Source organism: Leptodactylus fuscus, chromosome 1 (genome assembly GCF_031893055.1).
Source record: "Leptodactylus fuscus isolate aLepFus1 chromosome 1, aLepFus1.hap2, whole genome shotgun sequence".
NCBI lineage: Eukaryota > Metazoa > Chordata > Amphibia > Anura > Leptodactylidae > Leptodactylus > Leptodactylus fuscus.
In genome coordinates, this window is record NC_134265.1 from 199,501,003 (window position 1) to 199,528,913 (window position 27,911).

The 27,911-nt window shown below is 41.1% G+C and overlaps 1 protein-coding gene across 2 annotated transcripts; it reads left to right on the forward strand.

The window, feature by feature from the left end:
- The first annotated feature begins 315 nt into the window (after nt 1-315).
- Nucleotides 316-27,019, forward strand: MAP2K2 (mitogen-activated protein kinase kinase 2). 2 transcript variants are annotated; one of them, XM_075281532.1, is made up of 11 exons: nt 316-403; nt 7,916-8,015; nt 15,024-15,234; nt 16,174-16,320; nt 17,281-17,410; nt 18,467-18,591; nt 18,739-18,952; nt 21,179-21,243; nt 23,208-23,269; nt 24,285-24,330; nt 25,360-27,019. In XM_075281532.1, the coding sequence occupies exons 2-11, from the start codon at nt 7,924-7,926 to the stop codon at nt 25,468-25,470; spliced, it is 1,203 nt and encodes a 400-aa protein (XP_075137633.1). In that variant the 5' UTR covers nt 316-403; nt 7,916-7,923; the 3' UTR covers nt 25,471-27,019. The 2 variants fall into 2 exon arrangements, with proteins under 2 accessions (XP_075137633.1, XP_075137625.1); XM_075281524.1 differs by having other exon boundaries at nt 358-535.
- The last annotated feature ends 892 nt before the right edge of the window (nt 27,020-27,911 follow it).

Here is a 27,911-nt window from a genome sequence, read left to right on the forward strand (position 1 = left end):
TTGTGCGCCATCACATGCCACACAATCACTGTCTATAGAAAAGGTGTTGCAACCAACAGAAATTGAGACAAAGTTGATTTTTTGAGCAAATGGTGCGTTATGTTCCCAGCATGTCGCAAGAGACAGCATAGAAATGAATGGCTTTTGTATGTCATATGTCGCCCTAGCCTAAGAAATAGTGGAGAATACTAAAGGAAATAAGGGGCTGTGAGTCCTTAGATCCGATCTATTGAATTCATAGTGTCGTCTCAGCTTGATGGAAAATTTGCCCAGTAAAACTCAACCAGCTGTAGGTCGTTGACGCCATGACAGGTTGCGGCACTAGGACCCAGAAGCCGGAAGAAGCTACGGTCAGTGCGTGCGCGCCCCCGAGTGAGATGGAAACACACATCTACATCGTCAGGTAACCAACTTTGGCTCTACACTGCCGTGTCCGGACTGAACAGGCCTTCAAGCCACGGCCTGTAGTTGCGGCCTTCTCTAGTCAGCGGATTATGGATGCGGCTTGACACGGAAGTAGAAGAAAGCAGCCCGGGTGAGCGCTTTGAGGCATTCCTGTGCTCTGCTGTGTGTAATGGACGCACATACATAGATTTCCTAAGAAGGAGCGGGGGAAGCCGAATCTGTGCAGCTATCTGTTCTGTCTGCGGAGACGTGGATGATAGGAATGTGGAAGTTGTTAGCAGCCCCTCGGCTGTTACCTCAGCCTGCCTTCATTTACAGCAGCACTGGCATAACGAGAGGTGTCACCCCGCAAAATGGGTGTGAGGAACTGGCTGTGTGCATGGCATATATGGGCGCCAATCCTGCCCTTTGCTGTCCTCATATGCCCTCTCTCTAATTTCCCGTATAATTAGGAATATAGAAATGTCTTCCTTGGTGTCCTAGTAATAACGGCCCTGTTCACACTGTGTATGACATTGCTAAGCAGGTATTGAATAAGGATACTTTGTTAGGACAACTTTTAGCAGAGTGGCTCTATGGAAGACTATGTGTACACAAATGTGGCTGTGTAAGGGTCTGTGAGAAAACCGCACTGATGGTCTCTGTGTGCCCAGCATGGACCCATACATTTCAGTGACTGAGCCCTGACTGGAATAGGACCTGTCCTTAGTTTTGCCTCATGCCACCCCTGCATAGACCCATTATAATACATGGTGACGGTCGTGTGTATGGGGCTATAACAAAAAAAAAAAATCTGGCGCGGTTTTGAAAATCACAACATGTCAGTTATACCTATGGAAACGCCGGTGGTTTCCCCATAGGTATAATTTCAACAAAGTCTGCAAAGGAAAAATCCAAACTTTGTTTAAAGTGCTACGGGAAGAACCGCAATGCATTGCCGCCAAGGTTTTCCCCACAGATGTTTATTGCTGCGGGACATCCCATGGGGCCTAAGCCTAACTGTAGTGATTTAACCAATGAAATCTGGAAAACATGCCAAAGGATGGCTAATGTTACAATGATAAAGATCAATTTAAACTGCCTGCAAATGGGGGTTAAAGAAACAAAACAAGCCTTGGTCTTTAAAAGAGAACCTTTCACCTTCTGGGGCACATGCGGTTTTATATACCGCTAGAAAGCCAACCGTGCTCTGAATTCAGCGCACTATCAGCTTTCACGCTCTGTGCCCCAGGTGAAGAGCTGTCTGTGCCGGTACCGTAGCTCTTCACCGTCAGAATGGCGTTTCTGACAGTCAGGAACGTCCTTCCTCACAGCAGCGTCTATAAGGGGGCATTCACACTACCGTCGGTGTCCGACAGGTAGTGTCCGCTCAAAATCTGGCACGGACATTAGGAGCGGACACTAGCTGTGTCCGTGACACCTGTCATTTATTTCAGTGGGCATCGGGTGCGTTCTTTTGCACTCCGTGCCTGTCCTTCCCTGTCCGCAAGTGAAGATGTCCGACTTCTCAAGCGGACAGAAGAACCCTGCATCCAAGTCTGACATCTTCACTTGCGGACAGGGAAGGACGGGCACGGAGTGCAAAAGAACGCACCCGATGCCCATTGAAATGAATGACAGGTGTCACGGACACAGCTAGTGTCCGCTCCTAATGTCCGTGACAGATTTTGAGCGGACACTACCTGTCGGACACAGACGGTAGTGTGAACGCTCCCTAACTCTGTACAGTGTGAGCGGGGAGGAACGTCCCCTCCTGATAGTACTCGTCCATAGACAAGTACTGGGGGGGGGCATTCCTAACGGCTCTCACAGTACAGCGCTATAGACGCTACTGTGAAGAAGGATGTTCCTGACTGTCAGAAACGCCCTGAGCTACGGTATCGGCACCGATGGCTCTTCACCCAGGGCACAAAACGTGAATAAGCGGTGTATAAGACCTCATGTGCCCCAAGTGGTGAAAGGTGCTCTTTAATCAGTGCAGTATTTCATATTTTGGACTACAGCATTGTGAAGGGTTTTTATTTCCCCTCTTTGCAAGACACATGAAGGAGACTTATCACCTCTGCGCCTGAGGGAGATGCACCCAATGGCTAAGTGCCCTTGAAACGCAAATCTGTGCCATCTAGCAGCTGGTAAAGATTCGAGCTATATTTTACTTCAGTTTTTGGCGTAAATTACAGCAAATCTGTGGGGCTATGCCCTGCCCATTTTCTCCTAAAAGTGTTAGTTATATACAATTGCTTTCTTCAGGAGTTTTACAGACAAGTATATTTCACTGTCACAATAAAGAATTGGTTTGTTTGATGGGGGTTGTCCAAGGAGTGTAGGATCCCTTACCTGTTCTGGTGGACTCTTAATGATGAATGCAGGTTCTCATTTGCATACAGATTGAAGGTTGACTTGCTATTTTGTTTTTCCCAACCCCCGCCCAGCAGCAAGATTGTTGCACTTTGATGCTAAAAATGTACTTTCACAAAGCCTCTAAGCAATTTTTATGCTACGTGGCTTGAAGAGATTTTGGTGGCGGTTTGACCTATTTGCTATTTTTATAGTACCATCCTTGGTATTAATTTGCTCTGTGAGCTAAAACAAAATGAAACCTGTCCAATCCAGTGATTTGACACCATTTTTGGAACTTTATATAGAGACCTCACATAGAGCTGTAAGGCTTACCCCCCCCCCCCCCTTCCAAACCCCTATAGATTTTACTTTTCTGCTCTGAGCCATATGAGGCCTTAATGTTTGCAGGACAAATTTTTCTTCATGTTGCTACCATTAATTATTCTGTAGATTCTGGGAAGCAGGCTTTGTTTTTTACGGCGTTCAATCGGCAGCCAAAATGACATGTAACCTGTATTCTATGTTTTGGTACGATTCCAAGGATACCAAGTGTGCTTTTTAGTTATACCTTTTTGGGGAATGTCTATTGCTTTGATCACTTTATATTTAAATTTCTATCATAGGCAAAACAGTGAAAAAATGGCATTTGGCACTCAACTTTTTTTCCTTCTCCCTACAGTGCTCACCGTATGGGAAAAATATTTTTTATAGACTTGTAGTGCAGGTGTGTGTATGTATGTGTGTATAATATATATATATATATATATATATATATATATATATATATATATATATTTATTGCATTTGATAATGCCTGAGCTACTGGTGAAAGTGTGGCGCTTGTGCGCCCACTTTCTTAAGTCTACAGTAGCCGCAGCTAGCCTGAAAACCCTCCAGCAACGCCTACATCTGCCTGAACACCGACTGTTGTGCGACGTCACCACTCTCTGGAACTTAACATACCATATGTTGAGCAGGGTGTGTGAGCAGCAGAGACCTTTGATGGAGTTCCAACTCCAAAACCCAAGGGTTCCTCAAAGTCAGCTTCCTCAGTTTGTCAACCATGAGTGGCCATGGATGGCAGACTTGTGTGAAATCCTACGTGTCTTTGGAGGAGTCCACCAAGAGGGTCAGCTATGATGACGCATTAGTGAGCGTAACCATCCCGCTCCTCTGTGTGATGCGAGAATCCCTCATCGCAATCAGGGATAACGCACTGTACACTGAGGAGTCCGGGATAGGAGCAGACCCATCACAGCTAGATACTCAGATCACACTCCTGTCAGCTTCTCAGCGTTGATTGACAGAGGAGGATGAAGTGGCAGATGATGTCATTCTCACACACAAGGCTAGCGGGGAAGTTCAGTGCATCCCATTGCTTCAGTGTGGGTGGGGCAAAGGGGAGGCGGAAATGGAGAGTGACCCTTCTGGTGGGGGCAGCGAAGTCATTCCGATTAACACTCGGCACACATGGCTGACTTCATGTTGGGCTGCTTTTCCAGTGACAAACACATTGTACACATCATGGAGTGCAACCAATACTGAATTTTTGCTATCTTCGACCCCCGGTATAAAAACATCTTATCTTTCCTTCCGGTAGAGGGAATTGGTGAGGGGGTGCCAGTACGCCCACAAGTTAGCCTTTTTGGTGAGACAGAGTGTACACAAAGAACCACATCTGTCACTTGCTGAGCGACTTTTCTACTTGTGACTTCATAATAGAACCTGCGGGTGTATGTTTTCTTTTGAGTTCAAGTTTGATTTCTGTTTCCTATCTTGTCACAATTTTTGTCAGTTTTTGGCCCTTGGGGTGAGTTGAGCCGTGCATCAGTAGAGAATTAGGCCCTTGAAGTGAGTTGAGCCTTGGAGTAGCAGAGTATTAGGCTCTTGGGATGAATTGAGCCTTTTAGGAGCATAATATTAGGCCCTTGAGGTGATCTTTAATGGGGTGTTTGGAAATGTCATTTTTCAACGGTGATGGTGGAGGAGGATGAACTTGTGAGCTTGAACAGAAACATAGAACTGTGTCTCGTCATTATCACTGAGGACGGGACATGCTTGTTGCGGGTCCACAACCACTAAATCGCCAAGAGGCACACGCCTGGAGGTAGTGGCTGGCTGGTGGAAATGCCGCTGGCAGCATTACCCGCTAGCCATTTTAACACCGGTTCCTGGTGCTCAGGCCTAGTCAGTGTTGTACTCTGCACCCTTCTTAACGTTGCCATCAAGCCAGGGATTGTGGATGAGTGCAATTCTGGCTGCCCCTCACCAGTAGTTGGATCTGCAGTAGCTTGGCCTGAGCCCCCAGTCCTCGTCCACGCCCCATTGCGCTAGCTATTGCAAGATGTATACAAGCGTACTGTTGCAAGTATACACGGACGGTGTGTGTATGTGTGTATGTATGTATGTATATATATATATATATATATATATATATATATATTTATACACACATTTTCTTTAATTTTTTTTTTTGAGTGTATGTGAAGTATGGTATACCGGATGGACAGTATACACTGTGCTTCACACCCCTATGGGACAGATATATACTGTATACCAGTGGTAGGGAATTTGAGCCCTAAATTTGAAATTTTCTGCAGGATGAGTGTATATGCTGGAGGTGTATATACACTCTTCGAGCAGTTTAGCTGTCAAAAGAACTGTTGTTTGAATGTTTCCTGCCTAACAGAAGCTAAATCCTCTCTGACCCTGAGCAGAATGTCTCTCCCTCTCTAAATCCAAGCCGCAAATGACACGAACATGGCTGACACTATTCTTATAAATCGGAGGTCACCTGATTTAGCCAGCCAATGACTTTTTCCTATTTTTTTTTTTTTTTTTTTTTCGATGCCTGTTTTCTTGCTTCCTGTCAAACCTCCCCTGCACAGACATGTACCGTATTTTCCGGACTATAAGGCGCACATAAAAACCTACGATTTCCTCAGAAATCGTAAGTGCGGCTTATAGTCCGGTGCGCCTTATATATGGATGGAAGCGGCGGCAAAGTCTGCGTGCCGCTTCCATACATACATAAAAGGCACCGTAAGGGTGCATTCACACTACGGAACGCCGGCGTGTATCACAGCCGTACACGCCGGCGTTACAGCAGGGCTGCCGGACACTTCCTATTCATTTGTATGGGAGCCGACATGCGAGCGCTCCCTATAGAAATGAATGGAAAAAAGCAGTCCATGCTGCCGGCCTGAAACAGAACGTGAAACTTACCGAGCGGTGCAGGGCGGGCATTCAGGCCTCCTCTTCCTCCGATGTTCCGTCCTTCTCCTCCGGCGCTCGCTAACTGATAATGGCCTGGGCGCATGCGCAATATCATAATGCTTCTACTACGGCTACTGCGCATGCGCCCAGGCCATTATCAGTTAGCGAGCGCCGGAGGAGGAGGACGGAACATCGGAGGAAGAGGAGGCCTGAATGCCCGCCCATCCTGCACCGCTCGGTAAGTTTCACATTCTGTTTCAGGCTTTTATTTTAAAACGGGGGGGGTAGTTTAATCTAACTTTTACGGTTGGGCTCTATCAGCATGATTTTGCTGATAGAGCCCCTCCTCGCGTGCTGAGCGCTTCCAATAGAAGCGGCTGGCATGCGGGGGGTTAAGCGGCCGCTGGCAAAGTCTGCCTGCCGCCGCTTTCAATAACATATAATGCGCACCGGACTGCGGCTTATAGTCCGGTGCGCCTTATATATGAACCGAGACGGACTATAAGGCGCTCATGGGCAATGCGCCTTATAGTCCAGTGCGCCTTATATTCCGTAAAATACGGTAGGTTTTTGCTGTCCGCTTGAAAAGTTGGACATCTTTGGGAACGGAAGTTAAGGACAGGCACGGACTGTAAAAGAACGCACCCGATCTCCATTTAAATCAATGAAAAATGTCACGGACACAGCTATTGTCCGCTGCTAATGTCCGTGCAAGATTTTGAACTGACATTAGCAGCGGACACTAGCTGTCAGACACCGACGGTAGTGTGATCGCTCCCTTATTGCTGCAAAAAAAAAAAAACCAGGGAAGGTGGGAGGCGAATAGAAATTTTACTGCGTTTATTGCGTGGTATTCGATTGGAATATGTCGAATACCTATTCAGTTGAACGTTATTCGCTCATCTCTACTGAACACCACTTTTTTTTTTTTTTTTTTTTTTTTTTTTTTTAAGAAATCACTTTTTCATATATGCAAATGATGCACAGGGAGTGTTCCCCTTTGCTCTGAGCACAGCTTTGTTGTACGTTGTCTCCTGGGCCATTGCATTACACCCCCTGCGATGTCCTGGTCCTCCACTTACTTGCTGTGTAAGTAGTTGGTGCTGGTGCTGACTTCAGCAGAATCAAAATCCCGAGTGACTGGGATTTTGATCCCGCTGAAGACAGCGATGGCTGATTATTCAGCAAAGACAAGGACCAAGATTTCTCAGGGGCTGTGATGCAATACTATATAAATTTGGTATCCCTGGAATTGTACCAAAAACATAGAATACATGTGACATGTCATTTTGGTAGTACAGTGGATGCTGTAAGTTGGACAATGAACTTTCTCCAACTCCACTCCGTTCTGAATTTTTTTTTTTTTCCAGTACATTGTAAAGAATAATAATTTATGAAAACAATTTGTCCTGCAAACATTAAGCCCTCATATGGCCCTGTGATTGAAAAAAAAAAAAAATGGGGCTTGGAAGGTGAGGAGTCAATAATGCCTCTGGTGGGGAGGGGTTAAATATCACTTTAGGCCTCATGTACATGAATACTGAAAAACAAACTTGCATGAAGCAAAAAAAGTGCAACTAGTCCTGGTTGATTTATACTTAAATCAAAATTACAATTAATGTAACGTTTCCCTTTCATTTAGCGTACTCTCCTGTGTACACTGTAAGATTAGTGACATTTAGCCAGTCGTAGTGTGGGACAGGATGACTTGGCTGCAGAACAGTTGAAATGATAGTTGTTCATATCTGTTAATTGAGCTGACTTTTGATTTTGGTTATTTAGCAATTCATTGTCCAGTCCCACATGTAACGTCTATGAATGACAAACATACCACTGTTATGAAAATCAATGTAATGTGCTCTAACCAAGTGGTGACAGTTGGGTATGCTTGGGGGGGAGCAATATAAAAAAAGAAAATTGATCATGTTATAATGTGAGAATTGTCTCTTTACAGGTGGTAACATGCCAGCTAAAAAGAAGCCGATTTTACCTGCACTGAACATAGCCCCAACAATAGCTGAAGGACCTTCTCCAACAAATGATGGCTCATCTGAGTAAGAGCATGTAAAAAGACATGACTTTGCTTTTGTTATATACATTAGCAGGTCATCACATCAGAATGTTATAGTAGAGGGGTCAGCAATCTTTTGTGTATGGTGTGCCAACCTTAGAATAAATACTAGTCAAAGACTAGGTACTCAGGCTGCCGTGAAATGTAAGAATATCGACATCTACATGAAAGTCATGAAACACAATCCATATCAGTAACCAATTAATTAGTTGGTTAAATTGTAACTAAACTTTCAAACATCTTAACAAATTTTCTTCTTCCTATGATATCCTGCATCTCTTTATTCTTCCTCTTGTGTACGGGAAGAGAAAAGAAAATGAGGGTCACTTCAAACTCATATCTCAGGTATTATAAAACCTATGCACTTCTCAACCTTCTAATCCAGACAATGAGATCTGTGTGGAAATATAGATACTTGTGGAATATTAGTGTGTATGTATGCAGAGAATAAATGCAGTGGGTAAATGAGAATCTCCTCTTTCAAACAATGCCAAAAGCAAGGTTCTAACCTTTATAATACCTGAGATATAGCCATTTGATGTGACCCTGCCTCACCCAAGTTTACTCTCTTTTCACAAATCCCATACGCAATGAGAAGCAGCAGTTGTTCTCCACACAGAAACAAGGGAAATAGTCAAATTAAGTAAGTATACCAGAAAATACAAAATATTGACACAAATTCTGCCAGAAAATCGAAAGTTGTCTGAGACTTTAGTTATGCTTTTAACTTAAATTTCACTGTGATTCTTCCTCTGGTGATGGGATTGGCTTTTGCGGGAATAGAAGACTCAAACATTTCCACAGCCAGATCTTTGAGTAAAGTCATACAAACCTTTCCAGCCTTGTTGAAATGAATGAACGGCCACTTTAGCGTGTTCAGCTGCCATGTTATACATACTTCAATGTACAAAACAATTTGTTGCCCCCTTAGCAGGTTAGCTAATGCCCAAACACAATGTCGCACCTCATGCTCCCCGCCTTTTTTTGTTTGTTCAGATAATTTTCGTCTGTGCCTCCACTACTGTGATATTGCAGTTTTTTCTTAATATGTAAATTAATCAACAAGGGACTTGCTTCAAAACAGTAAGTCTTAAATACCCTTACTGCTCTAAATAGCTCATTTGAATATTGACAAAGTGATATCTTGGCAATGCAGGCCTGATTGAGGAAGAACTCAATTTTATATTGGTGGCTCTAACCTATCTGTGGCTTGGGTTCTGGTGACCTATTCCATTTAATGGCTCCGTTTTGGAGTATATGTGCTATACTGAAATACTTTTATTAACCTTTTCGCTGCCAAGGGTCTCTGGAAATTTTGCACCTCCAGTAGCCAGAGCAATTTTCACAGTTTTGACATGGACAAATCAAACCTAAATTGCAACATTAAAAAAGCATCCAACCCCCCACCCATACCTATATATTTTCTTAAAGTAGACACCTGCAGCATTGTCAGAATGCCACTTGGTACTGTATACGAACAGGCACCTTCATGCAATTTTGATTTAAAGTGAATGTTTTATGAAAAAATGCAAATAAATGTATATTAATTGTTAAAAGCGGAAACCAAACAAAAAATTAAATGCACCAAACCTCCTAAAAATAAGAGTTCAACATGTGCAAAGTTCATAGATATCACTATGGCCTGAACCCGCATGCACGTGTCAGAAAATCGCTAGAACTGGAAGGAACAAAATTCTGCTTTGAAGCTGGAAATGTTAAAAAAAGTATCATCCTATAAAATGTAGGGATTACACACCATGAAAAGTAAGTGAACCCCTAAACCCTATATATTTTTTGAAGGTAGACAACCTGAAGATTACAAATGTCTTAATGGGTCATCGATAGCCACATCCACCTTCATGCAACTTTGCGACCAACACAAATAATTTTTTGAAAAAATACGCTAAAACACATATTTGCACATAAAACTCATGTTCAATCTCACATTCATATACAAAATACTTTTAAAATAATAGCTTATGGTTTATACAATGTGTATATATACTATATGTACTGCAAACATCAACTACAACAAGAGCTTGGACTCCCAAAAACACAGAAGACAAGCAGGATTTTGCTGTTGTTCACTAATATGTTAAAAAGCTATACTGCACCTACCAAACTGTGACTGTGATACCAAAATCTAACTTTTTTCAGAGTACACAGCATACCATATATAAAAACACAATTTAATAGTTTATATATACAACCACCTTCATTCAACTTTGCCGCAAACAGAGATTGCTAGCAAAAATTGCGCAAAAATTCAAATTTGCCACTAAAGTGCGGCTCAAGAAATCCCTTTCTGCAAACATAATGTACTGTCCATAAAACTGCAGTATGTGAGGAGTTCATACATACCACACATGTATATATTTACAGGGGGGGGTGTTAAAGAATCGCCAAAATCGCAGAAATGCGCCATCCCATTTTGTGCATGCAAATTAAATAGGACTTTACATAAAAATGTTATTTTCCATCCCCCTATAATAATTTTAGCAATCTATACGTTCATCTCTAGTGATAATCGTTATTACTATTATTTTAGTGTGTAACGGAAATCACTAGAGACGTATTTTACTGTAGAAAGCTCAGGTATAGACAGGACAGGGATTGGGTGAAATGTAAACTTTATTTGCGACTTTATGTATATGTTGTGTAAGTGTTTGCTGCGACTTTTTTTTTTTTTTTGGCTCTGCGACCTGGACAATGGTAAACGTCTGGGTCACAGTGCCAATAAACTTCCTGGTTATGTTCAGGAGGTATAACATAAGAATACCCCACTAGTAAAGCTCAGGGGGGAATTACATTATAACTGTATGTGACAATCAGAGACAAATGTATAGTATACGCTCTGATTGGCAGGAGAAGGGTTAATAGGGACAATAGAGTCCCTGCCACCCCCCTCCTGCTGTCACATACAAGTTATGCAGAGAGTCAGATCGTTTCTCTCTCTCTCTGCTGCACTGCTGCGTGTCCCTCTTCCTTTCTTGTTAGATCGCAAATTGCTTGCTTAGACAGGAGGGGGGGGGACACTTTGGAGCTCTATATCTTTGGACTGCATCAACATATCTTGATACTTTCAATTGCATTTTAAAGAGGAGAATCCCATCTTTAAAATATCAAGAACTCGATGATTGGATGTACAGTTTTGGAGCAATTCACTGTTGAAACGCTGTCGGGAATTGAGATCTGCAGTTGGATCTCAATGCCAAATAGTGTTTTCAACAGTGAATCACTACAAAACTGTAAGTAAAATCATCAAGTCCCTGGTATCATTTTAAAGATGAGTCTCTTCTTTAAAATGCATTTTAAAGCATCAAGATATGTTGAGGCAGTTCAGAGATATCAGCATTAGTAGGGAGGACGTAGTAACTACGTCCTCCGCTACTGAAGTGCCACCTTGGGAGCACGTACAGTGTACGTGCCTGGCAGCGAAAGGGTTAAAGGGGTTATGGGCAATTAAAATATATTCTCTGCCAGATATGATTCTACTTTAAGAGCACCTAATCTTTGGAACAACATATATTCTGGCAGCATTAGTGCCATTAATAAATGATAGAATATACTTTTAATGCCTTGTTTTTCTCACTGGCTTCTTACTTTTGTCCTGTGAAAGATGAGTGCTGTTTTTGTGTAGAGTTTCCAGAGAAATCAATTACAAACACAGGATTGGCATATTTATATGCAGCTACCACCATTCTTTTTTCTTTTTTTTTTTTTTTTAATGTATGATCTCTCTGGATTTAATAGTTAAAACAGCAAGTCTGCAAAGAAACTCTTTTTATGTGACACGAGAAACAGTAATCTACGTTTGATATAACTTTAAAACAGAAAAATCAGTTACATATACTACCACAACAAGGTAGGACATCTGGTTTATATACGTACACTTTCAACACAAACCACCAGGCATAAAATATTATCAAAAATAGAAAAGTTTTTATTGAATAAAATTACATATACTTCAGACAAAAACATATAAGACAAATGAGGTATACGGGAGGACTGAACCACCCAAGAAGACGCAAATAGGTAATGGCAACGGTGAGTATGTATAGCATCATATAACAGCCAAAAGCAGACTGTGTCCAACACATATATATAGAGGAGGTATATGAGAAAGATCAAATAAATAGTGAAAATACAGTAAGTGTACTCCTGAATGAATTAAACCCACACACAACCAACCATAGTGAATAGGCGCGTTTCGCCCAATAGGGCTTTGTCAAGGTCCCTTGACAAAGCCCTATTGGGCGAAACGCGCATCGGGTCGTGGGCACGTTTGGTATGGAGTAACGGCATCTATGTGACTGTATTCTCATCAGGCTGAGTCTGTGCCTTTCTTTCTTTACTTCACTATGGTTGGTTATGTGTGGGTTTAATTCATACAGGAGTACACTTATTGTATTTTCACTATTTATGTGATCCTTCTCATATACCTCCTCTATATATATGTGTTGGACACAGTCTGCTTTTGCCTGTTATATGATGCTATACATTTTCACCATTGCCATTACCTATTTGTGCCTTCTTGGGTGGTTGTTCTCCCATATACCTCATTTGTCTTATGTTTTTGTCTGAAGTATATGTAATTTTATTCAATAAAAACTTTTCTATTTTTGATAATATTTTATGCCTGGTGGTCTGTGTTGAAAGTGTTTGATATAACTTCCTGAACATGTACTATTGCATCTTGGTAAAGGCACCACTCAGAAGCCGAGTGGGTGTCAGCTGACACCTGCCTACAATGTGATTGGAGCTGAGCTTTGTTTGCTAGGAACCAACCCCTTAGATGCTGCATTTAAGGCATTTCCCCATACCTGGTCAGCCCCTAGTCCATGGTGTTTCTTCAACGACCCTCAGCCTGCTGTCAGCATTTTTGGCCTCAATCCTGCCTAAAGGCATTATATCCACCTATGCATAAAGAGGTATAAAAAAAAAAAATTTATACAATATTTACATACCCTTGATTTCTCTGCATCTGTAACAAATTTTACAATGGAACTTAAACATAAAAAAATGCCCGAGGTACCGTATATACTCGCGTAAAGCTGAAGTCCCTAATTTTATCACAAAAAACTGGGAAAACTTATTGACTCGAGTATAGGCCTAGGGGAGGAAATGCAGCAGCTACTGGAAATTTTTAAAAATTAAAATGGCTGGAATTTTTGGGTGTAGTAAATACTGGGAAAGGGGAGGGGTTTGTTTTGATTGTCTGGCTGCCCCTTCCCTGAGCTTGAGGACTGGGGTTTCCCCCCCCCCCCCCCAATTGGAGCTCAGCCTGGCTGAATATAGAGTATTTGCAGTGCTCCTATTAACCCCTTCCTGATGGAATAGGAGCACTGCAGATACCCTATATTCAGTAGACCGGGCACTTTCAGACACAGGGATAACTAATGTGTATGTGTTTCACAGTAATTTTCTACTTTGAGGGCAGGTTCACACCAGCGCCCGTATAAGCCGAAGAGCACTTTTTCAGCACAAAAACTGTGCTGAAAGTCGGCTAATACTCGAGTATATAGTGTGTGTGTGTGTGTGTGTGTGTGTGTGTGTGTGTGTGTGTATATATATATATATATATATATATATATTGCACACATATACACAGGGGGGGCTTCAGGCAGCCTAGGGTCACTGGGACTCCCCCGACCTCGCCGGGGGGGGGTCTTGTAACTGCGCATCTCCTTGGATGCCACGGTCAAGGGGTTACATAAAGTGTGTTGTGAATCCAGTAGGTGGTGCTGCCGCCTCTGTCCCGCTCATCACAGCTAACACAGCTGGAATCTTGGTATTTTTGGGTGTTGCATTGATGTAGACACTAACTATGCCTCCATATGCAACCCTGACCCACCTGGTTTGATGTGAATGCAGCAGGTGGTGCTTCATACTAGGTCACGAGAGGGAGTGCCACCTACTGAATCCACGGCATAAACCAAACAGCACCTGATTTTACCCACTGCATTCTACCATCTACACTGGCTAAGAAGCTCAGCAAAAAGTAGTTGGATAGATCTACAAGCAAGGCTGCATCTCCAGTGTCTGACAAAAAGCTCATGTACACGCATGTTTTATTATGCATAACAACCAGAATAGAAGATACTGGATTTTCTTGAAACTTTTCTAAATTCTCCTGGCTAAATTATTGGTGAAATGTTTATTTGCTCAATGAACAACATTCATGGCACCAACTGGGAACTGACCTTTGACATGCTGAAAAAATCACAATGATACTGGAAACTGTCAATTGAAAATGCGCAAATTTTTCAGAGGGTTCTTGAACAGGTTGCCCTAAATGGGGGTCATCTTCAGTTTTAACTGCTTGGACCAAAAGTTTACTTGGTAGTAGGAAGGTGCATCGTCACCTTATACAACAATCTTCCTTTTATGGATTTTAGACGGCTTTTCTTCCTTTGTAATGCATTTAATCACAGAATGATGCAAATCCCTCAATTTCCGTGTGGACTTACTCTATACTACATTTTGCGTCTAGCCTTTGTTGAACATTTGCTTGTTTGGTGGTTCCCTCCCCCCTCCACCTCCTTTTTGTATGGGATATTACTATGGGATGCAAAATTTTATTGTATTCCCAGATTAAGGCTAGGGGCCCTACATGGTGGGAAATCTCGCAGTGTTTTATAGTTGGGGCAAAGTGGATAGGATTCTAGCTAATCCCATGCCCACTTTGCAGTAAAAACCGCGCTCCATACATGCTGCAATTCCTAAAACGGCAAGGTTTTGGAAATCGCAGCATGTCAGTTATACTTACGGAAACGCCAGCAGTTTCCCCATAAGGTTTCCTCCGCAGATTGTTACAAAATTTGTTAAAAGCGCTGCGGTAACAACTGCTGCAGTCTTTCCCATAGTGCTCTTTTTTTTTTTTTTTTTTTTTTTTTGCTTCAGGATGCCACGTGTGGGGTCTTATCCCCCCCATTTATATATAACTATAGCTTGCAACTTTGTAATGGTGACATTTTTAACCCTGATATAGGGCAAATCTGGTAGATCTTCAAAAAAAATTAGAGGAGTTGGATTTAGACGATCAACAGAAAAAGCGTCTGGAAGCCTTTCTTACACAAAAAGCAAAGGTTGGAGAACTAAAGGATGATGACTTCGAACGAATATGTGAACTTGGTGCCGGAAATGGAGGAGTGGTGACAAAAGTTTGTCATAGGCCATCTGGGCTTATCATGGCACGTAAGGTAAATCTATAGTCAAGACTCAATAATATACACTCTGGGGGAGTGGGTAGTGGAAGACTGCAAATGAACAGGAATCCAAGGTGAAACTGCAACAGAAATTCCACTTATTTTTTTTTCTGAACGGCCTTTATGGTTATATAATTGGTTTATTGTGCCCCCTTTGGAGAGACCATTTCCACTAACGCTAGGGTCACACTGGCGTTGGTGGGGGGGGGAATCTGCCGGAGCCTCTGCTTGAATCAGTGGATTTCAGTTAAAAAAAAAAAAAAAAAAAAAAATTGGTGGAAACGCAGTGGATGCCAGACAAGCCTGGGAGCGTTCAATAGGATCTCTGTCATGACAACGGACCATTGCCAAAATGGTGCCTCAGTCAAAGATGAGGGCATTGATCGCAGACATTAGCTCTGGTTTTTGGCTCAGGAATGGAGCAGCCGCCATATAGAAATATCGAACATCAGTCATACTATTATGGTGGGTGTTGGGGAGGGGTTAAAGGGGCAGTAAACTACTATGTTCCTGGATGTATTTGTGACTGCAGTCCGTTCCAGGGTCACAGTTTCCCTTACACACTGACTAATTCCAGACTCTCTCTCGTTACTGACTGAATTTTTGCTGCTAACAAGGCCATTAACCAGAAGTAGCCTGGAATTTAATCAGTGTCGCTTATAAGAGAAAGCACCTGTGACCCAGAACTACATCCAGGGTACATAGTGTGTAGCACTCCTTACCCTTACTGCGCAGCCATTACTGCTATGCACATTAAATTAACCAGCGTTTCATTTATAGAGAAGCAAATACTGTTATCCCAGGACTAGATATGTGTGGCACGACCCAAATAGTGGGCTTCAGTTAAAATGCATTACAAATCGCTGCATTTAAGTAAGAGAAAAAAAAAAACCATTTGGAGCTCAGCCTTATTCCACCTTTCTTTTCCAACAGCTGATTCACCTGGAAATCAAGCCTGCAATCAGAAATCAAATTATTCGAGAGCTGCAAGTCCTTCATGAGTGTAACTCTCCATATATCGTTGGGTTTTATGGTGCTTTTTACAGTGATGGAGAGATCAGTATCTGCATGGAGCACATGGTAAAGTAGAAGTTGCAGATGAAATCTGCTGAACATGAGTTATCTTTAGCTTGTATTACATAGTGTTTTGTGCTGTTATAGCAGGTGAATTGTTTGCCCAATCTGCAAACTATGCTACCCAGACCAGTACATTTAAAAATGAAACAGATCTACTTTAATGTTGTCTGTACATATGTTTAATGTTTTAATGTGTGTGTGTATATTACGTGAACAGTGTTCATTGTATACTGTAAAGTGTTTTAATGAAATGTTGCAAACAACTTGTATGGTAGTCAAAGGCACTTATTAATGAGTTTTATATCCAATCATATCTCCTTCTAATCTATAAATCTATGCAGAGGAACTAGTCATATATTCTGATTATAAATTACAGAAACCCTACAATGTAAAACTTCCCATGCTTCTTGTATAAACAAGTGCAAACCTAAACTGTGGGGTTCTTGGTACTTATCCGATCCCAGTAGTCCTTCTATCTGTAAATCTGCCCCTTAATAACTACTATACTTTACTTCTTTCTGACATACTAGGCCTAGTCTGTGAAATTTTTGTATTAAAAATGCTGGTTTTTTCCTTAAGATGAATTAATAGGTGATATGAAGTTAGACTATACAATCTATAGTTGTCTGCTTCATCACTCAGCCTTTAAAGGGATCCTATCATTGTATATACGCTTTTCTCTGACACGTAGGAATAGCCTTAAGGCTATTCTTCTCTTAACTTTAGATGTCTTCTCCGCTCCACTGTTCAGTGGAAATCTGGGTTTCCTTCGGTATGCAAATGAGTTCTCTTGCAGCACTGGCGCAGCGCGGAGAAGCCATCTAAAGGTAGGAGAAGAATAGCCTTTAAGGCTATTCCTACATGTTAGTCAGAAAAAAAGGCTTTCCAATGATAGGATCCCTTTAAGAAAGTCTATTATAAAATTCTTCTGTATGGCTGCTATAATAAAATGTTTGCTGACAGGATGGAGGTTCTCTGGACCAAGTTCTTAAAGAAGCTCGTCGTATACCAGAGGAAATTCTAGGAAAAGTCAGCATTGCAGTACTTCGAGGACTGGCATACCTGAGAGAAAAACATCAGATCATGCACAGAGGTAATTACTTGCTTTTAAGGCTAACTTTTCTGAAATGCTGTTATTGAATTTGGTAAAAGGTTTATAAATCTGCGTTTTCTCTTATGGCTAAGGCATCATGTAGACTGCAGCAAAAAAAAAAAAAAAAAAGTGGTAGAAACGCAGTGTTTTATGTGGGGTTTTTGTTTTTTTTGTTTTTTTTGGGTTTTTTTTTCCCCTGCAGTGCTTTTCATAGAAAGTAAACTCTGCGGACCTCTGCTGCTTATAGGGAAACTGCTGGTGTTTCCATAGGTATAATGTCACATGCTGCAATTTCAAAAACTGTTGAAATCGTAGCATTTCCCATTTTCGCTGTACATATTTTTCTGCAGTGTGTGGATGGGATTCCACTTTGCAGGGACTATAAACTTGATGTTTAAGCTACGTGGGATGCTAGCCTAAGGTTACAGCCCCACGTTGCGGAAAAGCTGCTTTTTTTTTTTTTTTTTTTTTTTTTTTTTTTTTTTTTTTGAGCCAAAGCCAGTAGTGTATTGAGCAGAAGGGAAGTAGTATAAGAACTTCCTATATATTTAGCATTCCTTTTTGTAGCCACTCTTGGCTTTGGCCCAAAAATCCACAGCAAAATCCGCAACAAAGAATTTTTCCCAGAGTCCTAACCAATTACCTATTCCCAGGATTTGGGATAAGTGCTTGATTTCTCGGAATGAGGGTCCCCTGTGTGCTACTTGATTGGAGTGGTGAATAGGCGATAAGTTTTTGTTTTGAGAACAGTCCCTTATTTAAAGAGGACCTTTCACCACTTTTGGGCACATGCAGTGTTATATACTGCCAGAAAGCCGACAGTGCGCTGAGTTCAGCGCACTGTCGGCTTTCCCGATCTGTGCCCGGAGTAAAGAGCTTTCGGTGCCGGTACCGTAGTGCTCTATGGTCAGCACTGTCGGCTTTCTGGCAGTATATAACACTGCATGTGCCCAAAAGTGGTGAAAGGTCCTCTTTAATTCAAGCTGCAAATTTATGCACACATTTATTTTCATACTGATTTATTAGAATACTAAATATAGTCTTCCTTGCATTTAGATGTGAAACCGTCTAACATACTAGTGAATTCCCGAGGAGAGATCAAACTGTGTGACTTTGGTGTCAGCGGGCAACTCATTGACTCCATGGCTAATTCCTTTGTGGGGACCAGGTCCTATATGTCTGTAAGTGTAAAAAAATAATAATTTATTTTTTTTTTTTCAAACTAGGAGCTTGCTTGTGCTAAGAGAGTTCTGTGTATGCATTACAGGTCACAAGATTTTCTATTTAATGTACCAGCTTTTTGTATATTGCTTTTTATACCCATTTAGCCAGAACGTTTGCAGGGCACCCATTATTCTGTACAGTCAGACATCTGGAGCATGGGTCTGTCATTGGTAGAACTTTCAATAGGAAGATACCCAATACCACCACCTGATGGTAAGGAGTTGGAAGCCATATTTGGGCGCCCTGTAGTGGATGGAGCTGATGGAGAATCTCAGAGCATTTCCCCTCGCCCAAGACCTCCTGGGAGACCAATCAGTGGTAAGCTGGTTTATGGAAGTCTAGTTTTCAGTCTTATTTATTGTCATTAGTTTGAGCTCCTTTAGGACCATGCTATTTTAATGTTTAGGACCAATTTTTATTTATTTTATATTGAGACCTGTTTGAGCTGTATTTTTGTCTAATTTAATCTGTATTTAACCCTTTAACCACTTCAGGACTGCCCATAGAGTATATAAACATCTGGAAGGTGGTTGCCGTGTTCTGACAGGATGTACCGGTATGTCCAATCAGAACACAGCAGCTACACGAGATCATGCAGCTGCTGATACTAGGAGTCGGCTGTAACTTCAGCCGGAGCTCCCAGAGAGAAGGTAGGGAAGGTTTATTACCTTCCCAGCTGCCATGATGTTGCTGCCCTCTGACCCGGCGGTCACGTGATCCGCCAGTATCTGCGTCTTACAGGACCCAGATCAGCTCTATAAGTCTAAGCACAGTGTGCAGGAGGCTGTATTCCTCCTGCAACTGGGACTAAATGTACCAGCCTCAGTTGCAGGGAAAATCAGTCTCCAATACAAAAAAAAGTGATCAGATGTCCTCAAAGGTCTATTATAACCTTATGGGGACACAATCTGGGAAAAAAAAGTAAATAAAATAATTTAAAATAAATAAAATACGCTAATAAAACGCTGTCATTAAAGGTTATAGCCCCACCCCCAACGACACCATACAAAATAAAAATTACTGTAACGGAGAGGAAAAACTATTTTAGAAAGTTTTTCAGTAGCACTTTGTATTAATTATTTATTTTTAAGTGAAAAACAGACACCATTTCCCTCCTGTTTTGTTTATATTTTCCTGTAATAGTACGGCGTATGTCGGGTGTGTAACTATGGTGAGTGCCCGGGAGCCGGATGGCCGCAGTAGACAACTGGCCATCCGGTGCCACGGTCAAAGGCGCCGGAGGTGCCATTTTCCCGGCAGCACGTGGGCGCCGCCAATTTGCCGGTGATCACTGGCTCCTGGAGCATGCTCCAGGGCCGACGTCACGTTGCCGGTCTGCAATCCTTCTTTTGCAGGCTGGTCTATGCAGCCTGTAAAAGAGAGGATGATTTTTTTTTGTAATGCATTAGCATTGTAATGCATTGCATTAGTAATCAGACCCCCTGGGGTTCAACACCCCTAGAGGGTCTAATAAATGCAAAAAAAAAAGTGTTAAATTCAAATCACCCCCCTTTCCCTTGAACACATATAAAAGTAGTTAAAAACTGTGAAACACATACATGTTAGGTGTCCCCGTGTCCGAAATCGCCCGCTCTACAAATCTATAAAAATATTTTTCCTTTTCGGTAAACGCAGTAGCGGGAAAAAGTCAAAAGTGCCAAACCGCCGTTTTTTCACTGTTTTGATTCTGATAAAAATTTGAATAAAAAGTAATCAAAGCAATAGCATTTCCCGAAAATGATAGAACTAAAAAGTACACTCGGCCCTGCAAAAAAGACGCCCTATGCATCCTTGTAAACGGACGTATAAAAAAGTTACGGCTGTCAGAATATGGTGACTTTTAGAAAAAAAATTTAACACAGTTTTGGATTTTTTTTTAAGGGGTCAAAATGTAATTAAAACCATATAAATTTGGTTTCCCTGAAACCAACGAAACACAGAATACAGGGGACATGTCATTTTGGCTGCACAGTGAACGCCGTAAAACCAAAGCCCGTAAGAAAGTCGCAGAAATGCTTTTTTTCTTCAAATACACCCCATTCTAAAAAAAAAAATTTCCAGCTTCCCAGTACATTCTACAGAATGAATAATGGTGGCATCATGAAGAAAAATTTTGACCCGCAAAAATTAAGACCTCATATGGCTCTGGGAGCGGAGAAATAAAAAAAAGTTATGGAGTTTAGAAGGAGGGGAGTCAAAAACGAAAATCAAAAAATGCCATCAGCGGGAAGGGGTTAAAACTCATTCAATAATAAAAATAAAACCCTATGTGTTCCCGGAAAAAGACGCAAAAATTAGTTGAATGAGACCCATGAGAAAAATGTTACAGCCCTCAAAACTGCACATACAAAAAAAACCTAAAATGTGTCTGGTCCTGGACTGCAAATTTGCCCGATACTGAAGTGGTTAAGATTGCAGGATGGTCTGGATATTAAGGCTCAGACTTTTAATCTTTACCTTCTGTCTTCAAAAATGCACGCATTATAAGGAGTTAAAAATACAGCATATAATCCTTTCTCACACAGCCCTTTCATCTCTTTATAGGTCATTGTATGGACAGCCGACCAGCTATGGCTATATTTGAACTTTTGGATTATATTGTAAATGAGGCAAGTATTCTTGGGATATATGTGTATATTATAAATACCAGTGCTGAGGACATTAAAGCTCAATTTTTTTGTGATCAACACGTAGGAATAGCCTTAAGAAAGGCTATTCTCCTACCCTTTAGATGTCTTCCCGCGCCGCAGTTCAGTATAAATCCCGTTTTTTGTTTGGTATGCAAGAGAGTTCTCTCGCAGCACTGGGGGTGGGCTCCAGTGCTCAAACAGCACTGGGGGCATACCCAATGCTGTGAGAGAACTTGCCAGCGCTGCCTCCATCATCTTCAGGAACGGTGTCGTCTTCCGGTGCTGTGGGTCAAACTTCTACCTCAGGCAGAGCCAACTGCACATGCCCACAGGCCACAAGAAAATGGCCGCTTAGTTACTGGCATTATCGGTGCAGCCAGGGAGGCCTGCTTTGCTATTTGAGTAGCACTGCGTCAGATGATTAAAACACCGCCTTAATGTGCAAGCAAAGTGTAACCTTTAGTTTTAGCTTTAAACTGGACTTTCCTTCTAGGGCAAAATACACAAGGGAAATTGTGCTGTGATTAATTGCTGAAGGCAACACAGACTTAAAGGGATTCTACCATTAAATTTTTTTTTTTTTTGTGGATAAGACGTCGGAATAGCCTTTAGAAAGGCTATTCATCTCTTACCTTTAGATGTGGTGTCCGCTGCGCTGTTCCTGAGAGATACCAGTTTTTACCGGTATGCAAATGAGTTCTCTGGCAGCGATGAGGGCGTCCCCACCGCTGCCAGAGAATGGTCTCCAGCGCCACCTCCTTCTTCGTCCGCAGTGTCATCTTCAGTGTCTTCTTCTAACAATACTGTGCAAGCGGCCTGTGCGCCTGCGCAGTCTGCTCTGCTCAAGGCCCAACGCCTAGAAGACACGAGCCTGCGCCGGAAGAAGACATTGAAGATGACTCTGCGGACAAAGAAGGAGGCGACGCTGGAGACCATTCTCTGGCAGCGGTGGGGACGCCCCCATCGCGGTTTGAGCGCTTGGGCCCGCCCCCATCACTGTGAGAACTCATTTGCATACCAGTAAAAACCGATATTTCTAAGGAATGGCGCAGCGGAGACCACGTCTAAAAGTAAGAGACGAATAGCCTTTCTAAAGGCTATTCCGACGTCTTATCCACAAAAAAGGTTTTAAAGGGGCTCTATCAGCAAAATCCTGCAGATAGAGCCCCACATATGTGTGCATAGCCTTTAAAAAGGCTATTCAGGCACCGTAAATGTTATATTAAACTACACCCCCCGTTTTAAAATAATAACTTAAAAAAGAATGTTCTCTACTTACGGAACGTGCACCCTGGGCGGGCATTCTGGGTGTGTCTTCATCTTCCCCGCCTCTTCTTCCTCTGACGTCTTCGGGTCCCGTCCTCCTCCGGCGTCTTCGGGTCCCGTCCTCCTCCGGCGCTTGCTCGCAGACACTGATAAAAAAAAAAATAGCCCGGGCGCATGCGCAGTAGCCGTAGTAGAAGCCGCGTGCTACTGCGCATGCGCCTGGGCCAGGGTGCATGTTCCGTAAGTAGAGAACATTCTTTTTTAAGTTATTTTAAAACGGCGGGGTAGTGTAATTTAACTTTTACAGTGCCTGAATAGCCTTTTTAAAGGCTATGCACGCATATGTGGGGCTCTATCAGCATGATTTTGCTGATAGAGCCCCTTTAATGGAAGAATCCCTTTAAGATTTATTATCTTTTAGGGATAATAATAAATCTGTCTTCCTATTAACACCAAGTTGGCTGACTGCTGTATTTAGCCATCTGTGTCAGAGCTATAGAGACTGCACAGAGTGGCAGTCATGCATATGCAGTGCTGGTTTTGTCTAAACAGGGACCACTGAACCCCCTGCAGTCAGGCAGGTATTGCCTATCGTTTCTGGTAAAGCTTCTTTTAGTTTCTGTTAAATCTGAAAATATGCCTAAATTCTAAGTATTTATTTTATTTATTTTATGTAGCCACCTCCTAAGCTTCCTTCTGGAGTGTTTACAGCAGATTTTCAAGACTTTGTACATAAATGGTAAGAAATTTATATAGTACATTGGTACACGTGTGCATCTTTTGAGACCTTCACTAATTGTTGAATTTGTATTGAGTCATAGTTGTTTTGTCACAATAAATGAAAGGGAAAAAAAGCAAAACAGGAGATTGTAGAGCGCTACTGAAAAAAGTAATAGGATACCAAGGAGAGAGTGTATAATCAAAATATGTTTGGTTCCACAGACAGTAAAAAAAAAAACCCAACAAACAAAAAAGCCCCAATGTGTTTTGACACAGAGCAGGTGTCTTCATTGGGCCAATGGTAAGCTTTCCGGCAGTAAAGCAATGGTAAGCAATTATCAGCTTTCCGGCAGTATATAGAACTGCCTGTGCATAAAGTCACGAAAGGCAATCTTTAAAGCAAGAAGAGATCTAGAAAACTGTTAGGATCTGATGCATAATATCTATCTATCTATATATTTTACAAACAGTAACATTTCTTCCTCAATATTGGACAACCCCTTTAATAAACTAACTTGCAGTCTACCTGGATGCAATTGGCACTAGTCAATGCTGCATGTAAGGGGTTAAATAGCCAGGATTAGAGGCATTAATTGCTGCAGTGTCAGTTGTAACATACTGCTAGCACCTGCTGTGGATGATGCAGGTGCAGCTCATGTGTGCACCATTCTCATGGCTCCAGTGCTGCAAATAACTTTGCAGTAAAATGGCTCTTGTTAATCCCATGACTCAGAATGTCAAACACCCATAAACATGTTTTTTCAGCGCTGTGAGAAAGGTTGGTTGCGCCTTTCTAAAAATCTGATGGCTTAGAATGGACTTGCACAGTGGTGTGATTTTAATCCTCCATAGCATAGTCAGGGTTTGGTTTATTAGTTGTTGTTGTTATATTTTTTTTTTATTTTTTTTAGACAGGTATAGAATATATGTTATAATAATAGTAATAATAAATAGTAGTGTTTTTTTTCTATAGCTGTCTACTAATAGACATATAAATGATATATGTATATTAAAAAAAAAAATTCTCTCTCCAGTCTAATAAAAAATCCAGCTGAACGAGCAGACTTGAAGATGCTGATGGTGAGTGGGAAACTTCATATTATAACTAATACAACATTGTTCAATTTGACTAGTGTCATGCTCGCAGTGTAACACAACAGCTTACAATCTTATAAACTATTTACAATATCCACAAATAGGTGTCAAAGAACAAATGGAAGAGTCTGTTGCCCAACAGGTATCACGGGTGGAGTATTTATTCTAATGCCCCACAGTTGCGATGTTCTTAAAACATTATATTGTGGCCTGTCACAAACAGCAATAACTATGCTAACTACAGGCCTGATATCAATCTCCAAAAGTTTGGCGTGCACGCTTACTGACCCAGGTCTTATTTAGATGAATAGCCAGTCAGTGTTATTGAATGAGGAAGCTCCTCTTGTCAAACGTTCTGTACCCAAGATGACAGTCACTTCTCTTCACAACTGGATGCGACACAGCTCCTAAGCTGTCTCGGCAAATCCCTCCTCTCTCAACAGGATCCATTACAGAAAAGTATAGCTACTTTACACTGTTGGGTGGTCCCAGAAGAAAGACGCTCCATGTGGATAGCTTCAGTTTGCTTAGTTTGCCTCAATTACAACTAGCTGCCTCATCAAAATGGCTGCTGCCTCATCAAAATGGCTGCTGCCTTTTCTTCAGGTCACATGACCCAACTGTCAATCTGAAACTGAATTATTCCTATACATAATTATATCTCCCTGATTAAAGGTCAATATGACTTTCACCATGTCACACCATGTTTTTTTCCCCCCAAAACTTAGTTCTGAATAATGCCTGAACCAAGTGTCCCTATTAACAATAATTAGTAAAAATGAGCTTTTATCTCATATATATAATATATATATATATATATATATATATATATATATATATATATATATATATATATATATATATATATAATTTTTTTTATTTTTTTTTCAGGTTGTAGGTAAATAGCACAAACTGTTTTCTTTCAGATATTTGCAGAATTTGTATTGATGATTAATATAATCTGTTTTAAGAATGTGAACTCATCACTGTTTTCTTTTTTTATTCTTCCTGTAGACCCACACATTCATTAAGCGTGCTGAAATCCAAGAAGTTGATTTTGCTGGTTGGTTGTGCAAGACTTTGGGTCTGCGTCAGCCCAGTACTCCAACTCGCACCACCATTTAAATATTTTGTTTTCTTTTGTTTTTTGGGGGGTTTTTTTGCCACACTTTCACATCTGCCCTCTCTTTCCCCTCCCCCAGTTGTTGATTTGCCCTTTCTTTAGGGAAATTTTAAGAGACTGTCATTATCAAGGGGAATGTGGAGCATGGGACATCTTTTTGAACACATTGTTCTGCTTTTATCAACCCAGCTCTGTATGCTTGTGTGTATTTCATTTTCCATATCGATCTGCCAGGCACTGCCGCTTTTGAACTCTGTGCTCATGAGAACCTATGTATGAGCATGAGTTGTTGTGATCAGTTTTAAGCGGTCTGTTCCTTTGACAGTTATAAGATCACATATGTCCACAAATTGACTTTAAAGCATACATAACCTTCCAACAAATTTTGCATAAATCAGTAGTGCAATTTAATTGGGAAATAACTTTATATCTAGCCAGTGCACAATGTTTTAGCAGGGTTTTTCCCCTATAGTTTTTCTGTATTGAACTTTCACTTCTTGAACACAAAGTAGATGAGAATTTTTCCTAATGTATTCTCAACCTTAGAAGCATTAGAAAATCATATGGGATATTATAGAGGTACTGGTCTGTAGTAAAGGGCTATTCCCACCAACCTAACAATATTTAAAATAAACTCTACAGGAAAACATTTTTGCATATATAAAACAAATATTTAGTAACCATCTTTTTGGTGACCATGCATACTTTATTGTGGACAGATTATCTTCTGTTTCAAAAATACAGAAGTGGACAGGGAGAGGGCATCATAGCTGGGTTTCTGACAATTGCCAGGCAAATTAAAGTTCCTGTATTTATGGTTATATCTATTACCAGCCTGTCAAGACAGACTCTCCACTAAGCTGGTTAGAGAAAATCTTTAAAACTCTGTAAATAATTACATATTTAGATAGTTAAAAGCTAAATATGATGATTTTGGGGAAATTCCTTTTAATATGAATACAGCAAAAGAAGCCTTTGTCTATGCTTGTCTCCCCTTTCACTCTGCAAATGTTCTTGCAGATTAAGCCAATATTTCAAGGTGACTGTCAGTTCAGGAAAAGATAAGATATTACATATGTGCCGGCACTCTTGATTTATGCATTTTGTTGAGAAGTCAGTGACCCTTTTAAAACTGCTTATTATATTTAAGAAGCAGTGACTAATTCACTGTAGTGGACTGACTCCACAAGGGGGTGGGGGTGTCATGGGTTTAACAGTATAAAGAGACTTTCATCTGCAATATGCATTATAGTGTCCAGCTCTGTCCCTTCAAATACAGGTACATATCACCATGATCCACTGGTTATCTAAATGACAAATAAATTTAAAAATTATAACTTTGTTTGTTAAGGTAATTGCTAGAGGGCATATAACTTATTCCAAAAACCTGGACACTTGGTATTTTATTTGCTCAAAACTTTATAATTGATCATTTGTTTGAATATTATTGTGCTCCTGTTATATCCTATGCCGCCTTCTAGCAAACCAACCTTTTATCGATTTCTAAATTCAGTAACAAGTTCAAATAAAGTTGCAGAATACAAAATGAAACTGAGTAGGGGTAAGATACATCAAACAAATGTGTTGTATAAAGATATGCTGTATAAATATCCTGTACAAAATCTGGTATATTATACATATTTATACTGTACAGAAAACAAATTTGTGGAACCTGAAAAGATACTAGGGAAAAATATTGTGAAGGAGACATGTTAAATTTTACCATTTGGAATGGAATCTTCAAGAGTAATGGTAGCCCTCAAATGCAGTGATCTATCTTGTATCTGAAGAGATATGCACCCATCCGCCATAATAAAGGAATTCTGTCAGGTCTAAAATGAGAGCAGAAACATATCTTTAAGTCCATATTTAAGTAATAATGGGTTTGCTTTAAATCTACCTGCTTAAGATTGTCTATTGTCTTGTTTGTGCTGCCAAAGCTCTCTTCCATCAAGACATATATTCCTTTAGACCTTTTGAAGGAGTCCACAGTTACATAGTAGATGAGGGTGGATGAAGACATCAGTCCATAAAGTCCAACCTATAACCCTGTAGTGGTCATCCAGGCCATCTAAACTTGTTTAATGAATCCGCCATCTCTGCTTCCTGGGGCAGAGAGTTCCATGGCCTCGCTGTTCTTACTGTAGAGAATCCCCTTCTATGTTGCTGGTGACATTTTCTCTCCTCCAGATGTAGAGGATGTCCCCTTGTCACTGTCACATGCCTAGGAGTAAAAAGATTAGAAAGTTCTATGTGCTATCCCTTCATGTATTTGTAGATTATTAGCTCTCCCTGTAGATACATATACAAGATAAAAATGGGGAAGGAATACTCAGCCCTCTTGCAGGTGATCCTTTGATGGACTTATCCACTTCAATACGTTCAACGGCTCTGTCCGGATGTGCAACTCCCTCGGCTTGGAGTGTGTAAATCCATTCATGAG

Excerpts from the sequence above, each read along its gene's own strand:
- MAP2K2 (XM_075281524.1), top strand. The coding sequence starts at position 499 with ATGCGGCTTGACACGGAAGTAGAAGAAAGCAGCCCGG. Across the intron at positions 16,321-17,280 it reads GTATCTGCATGGAGCACATG|GATGGAGGTTCTCTGGACCA; the intron begins GTAAAGTAGAAG and ends GTTTGCTGACAG. Across the intron at positions 18,953-21,178 it reads TCCTGGGAGACCAATCAGTG|GTCATTGTATGGACAGCCGA; the intron begins GTAAGCTGGTTT and ends ATCTCTTTATAG.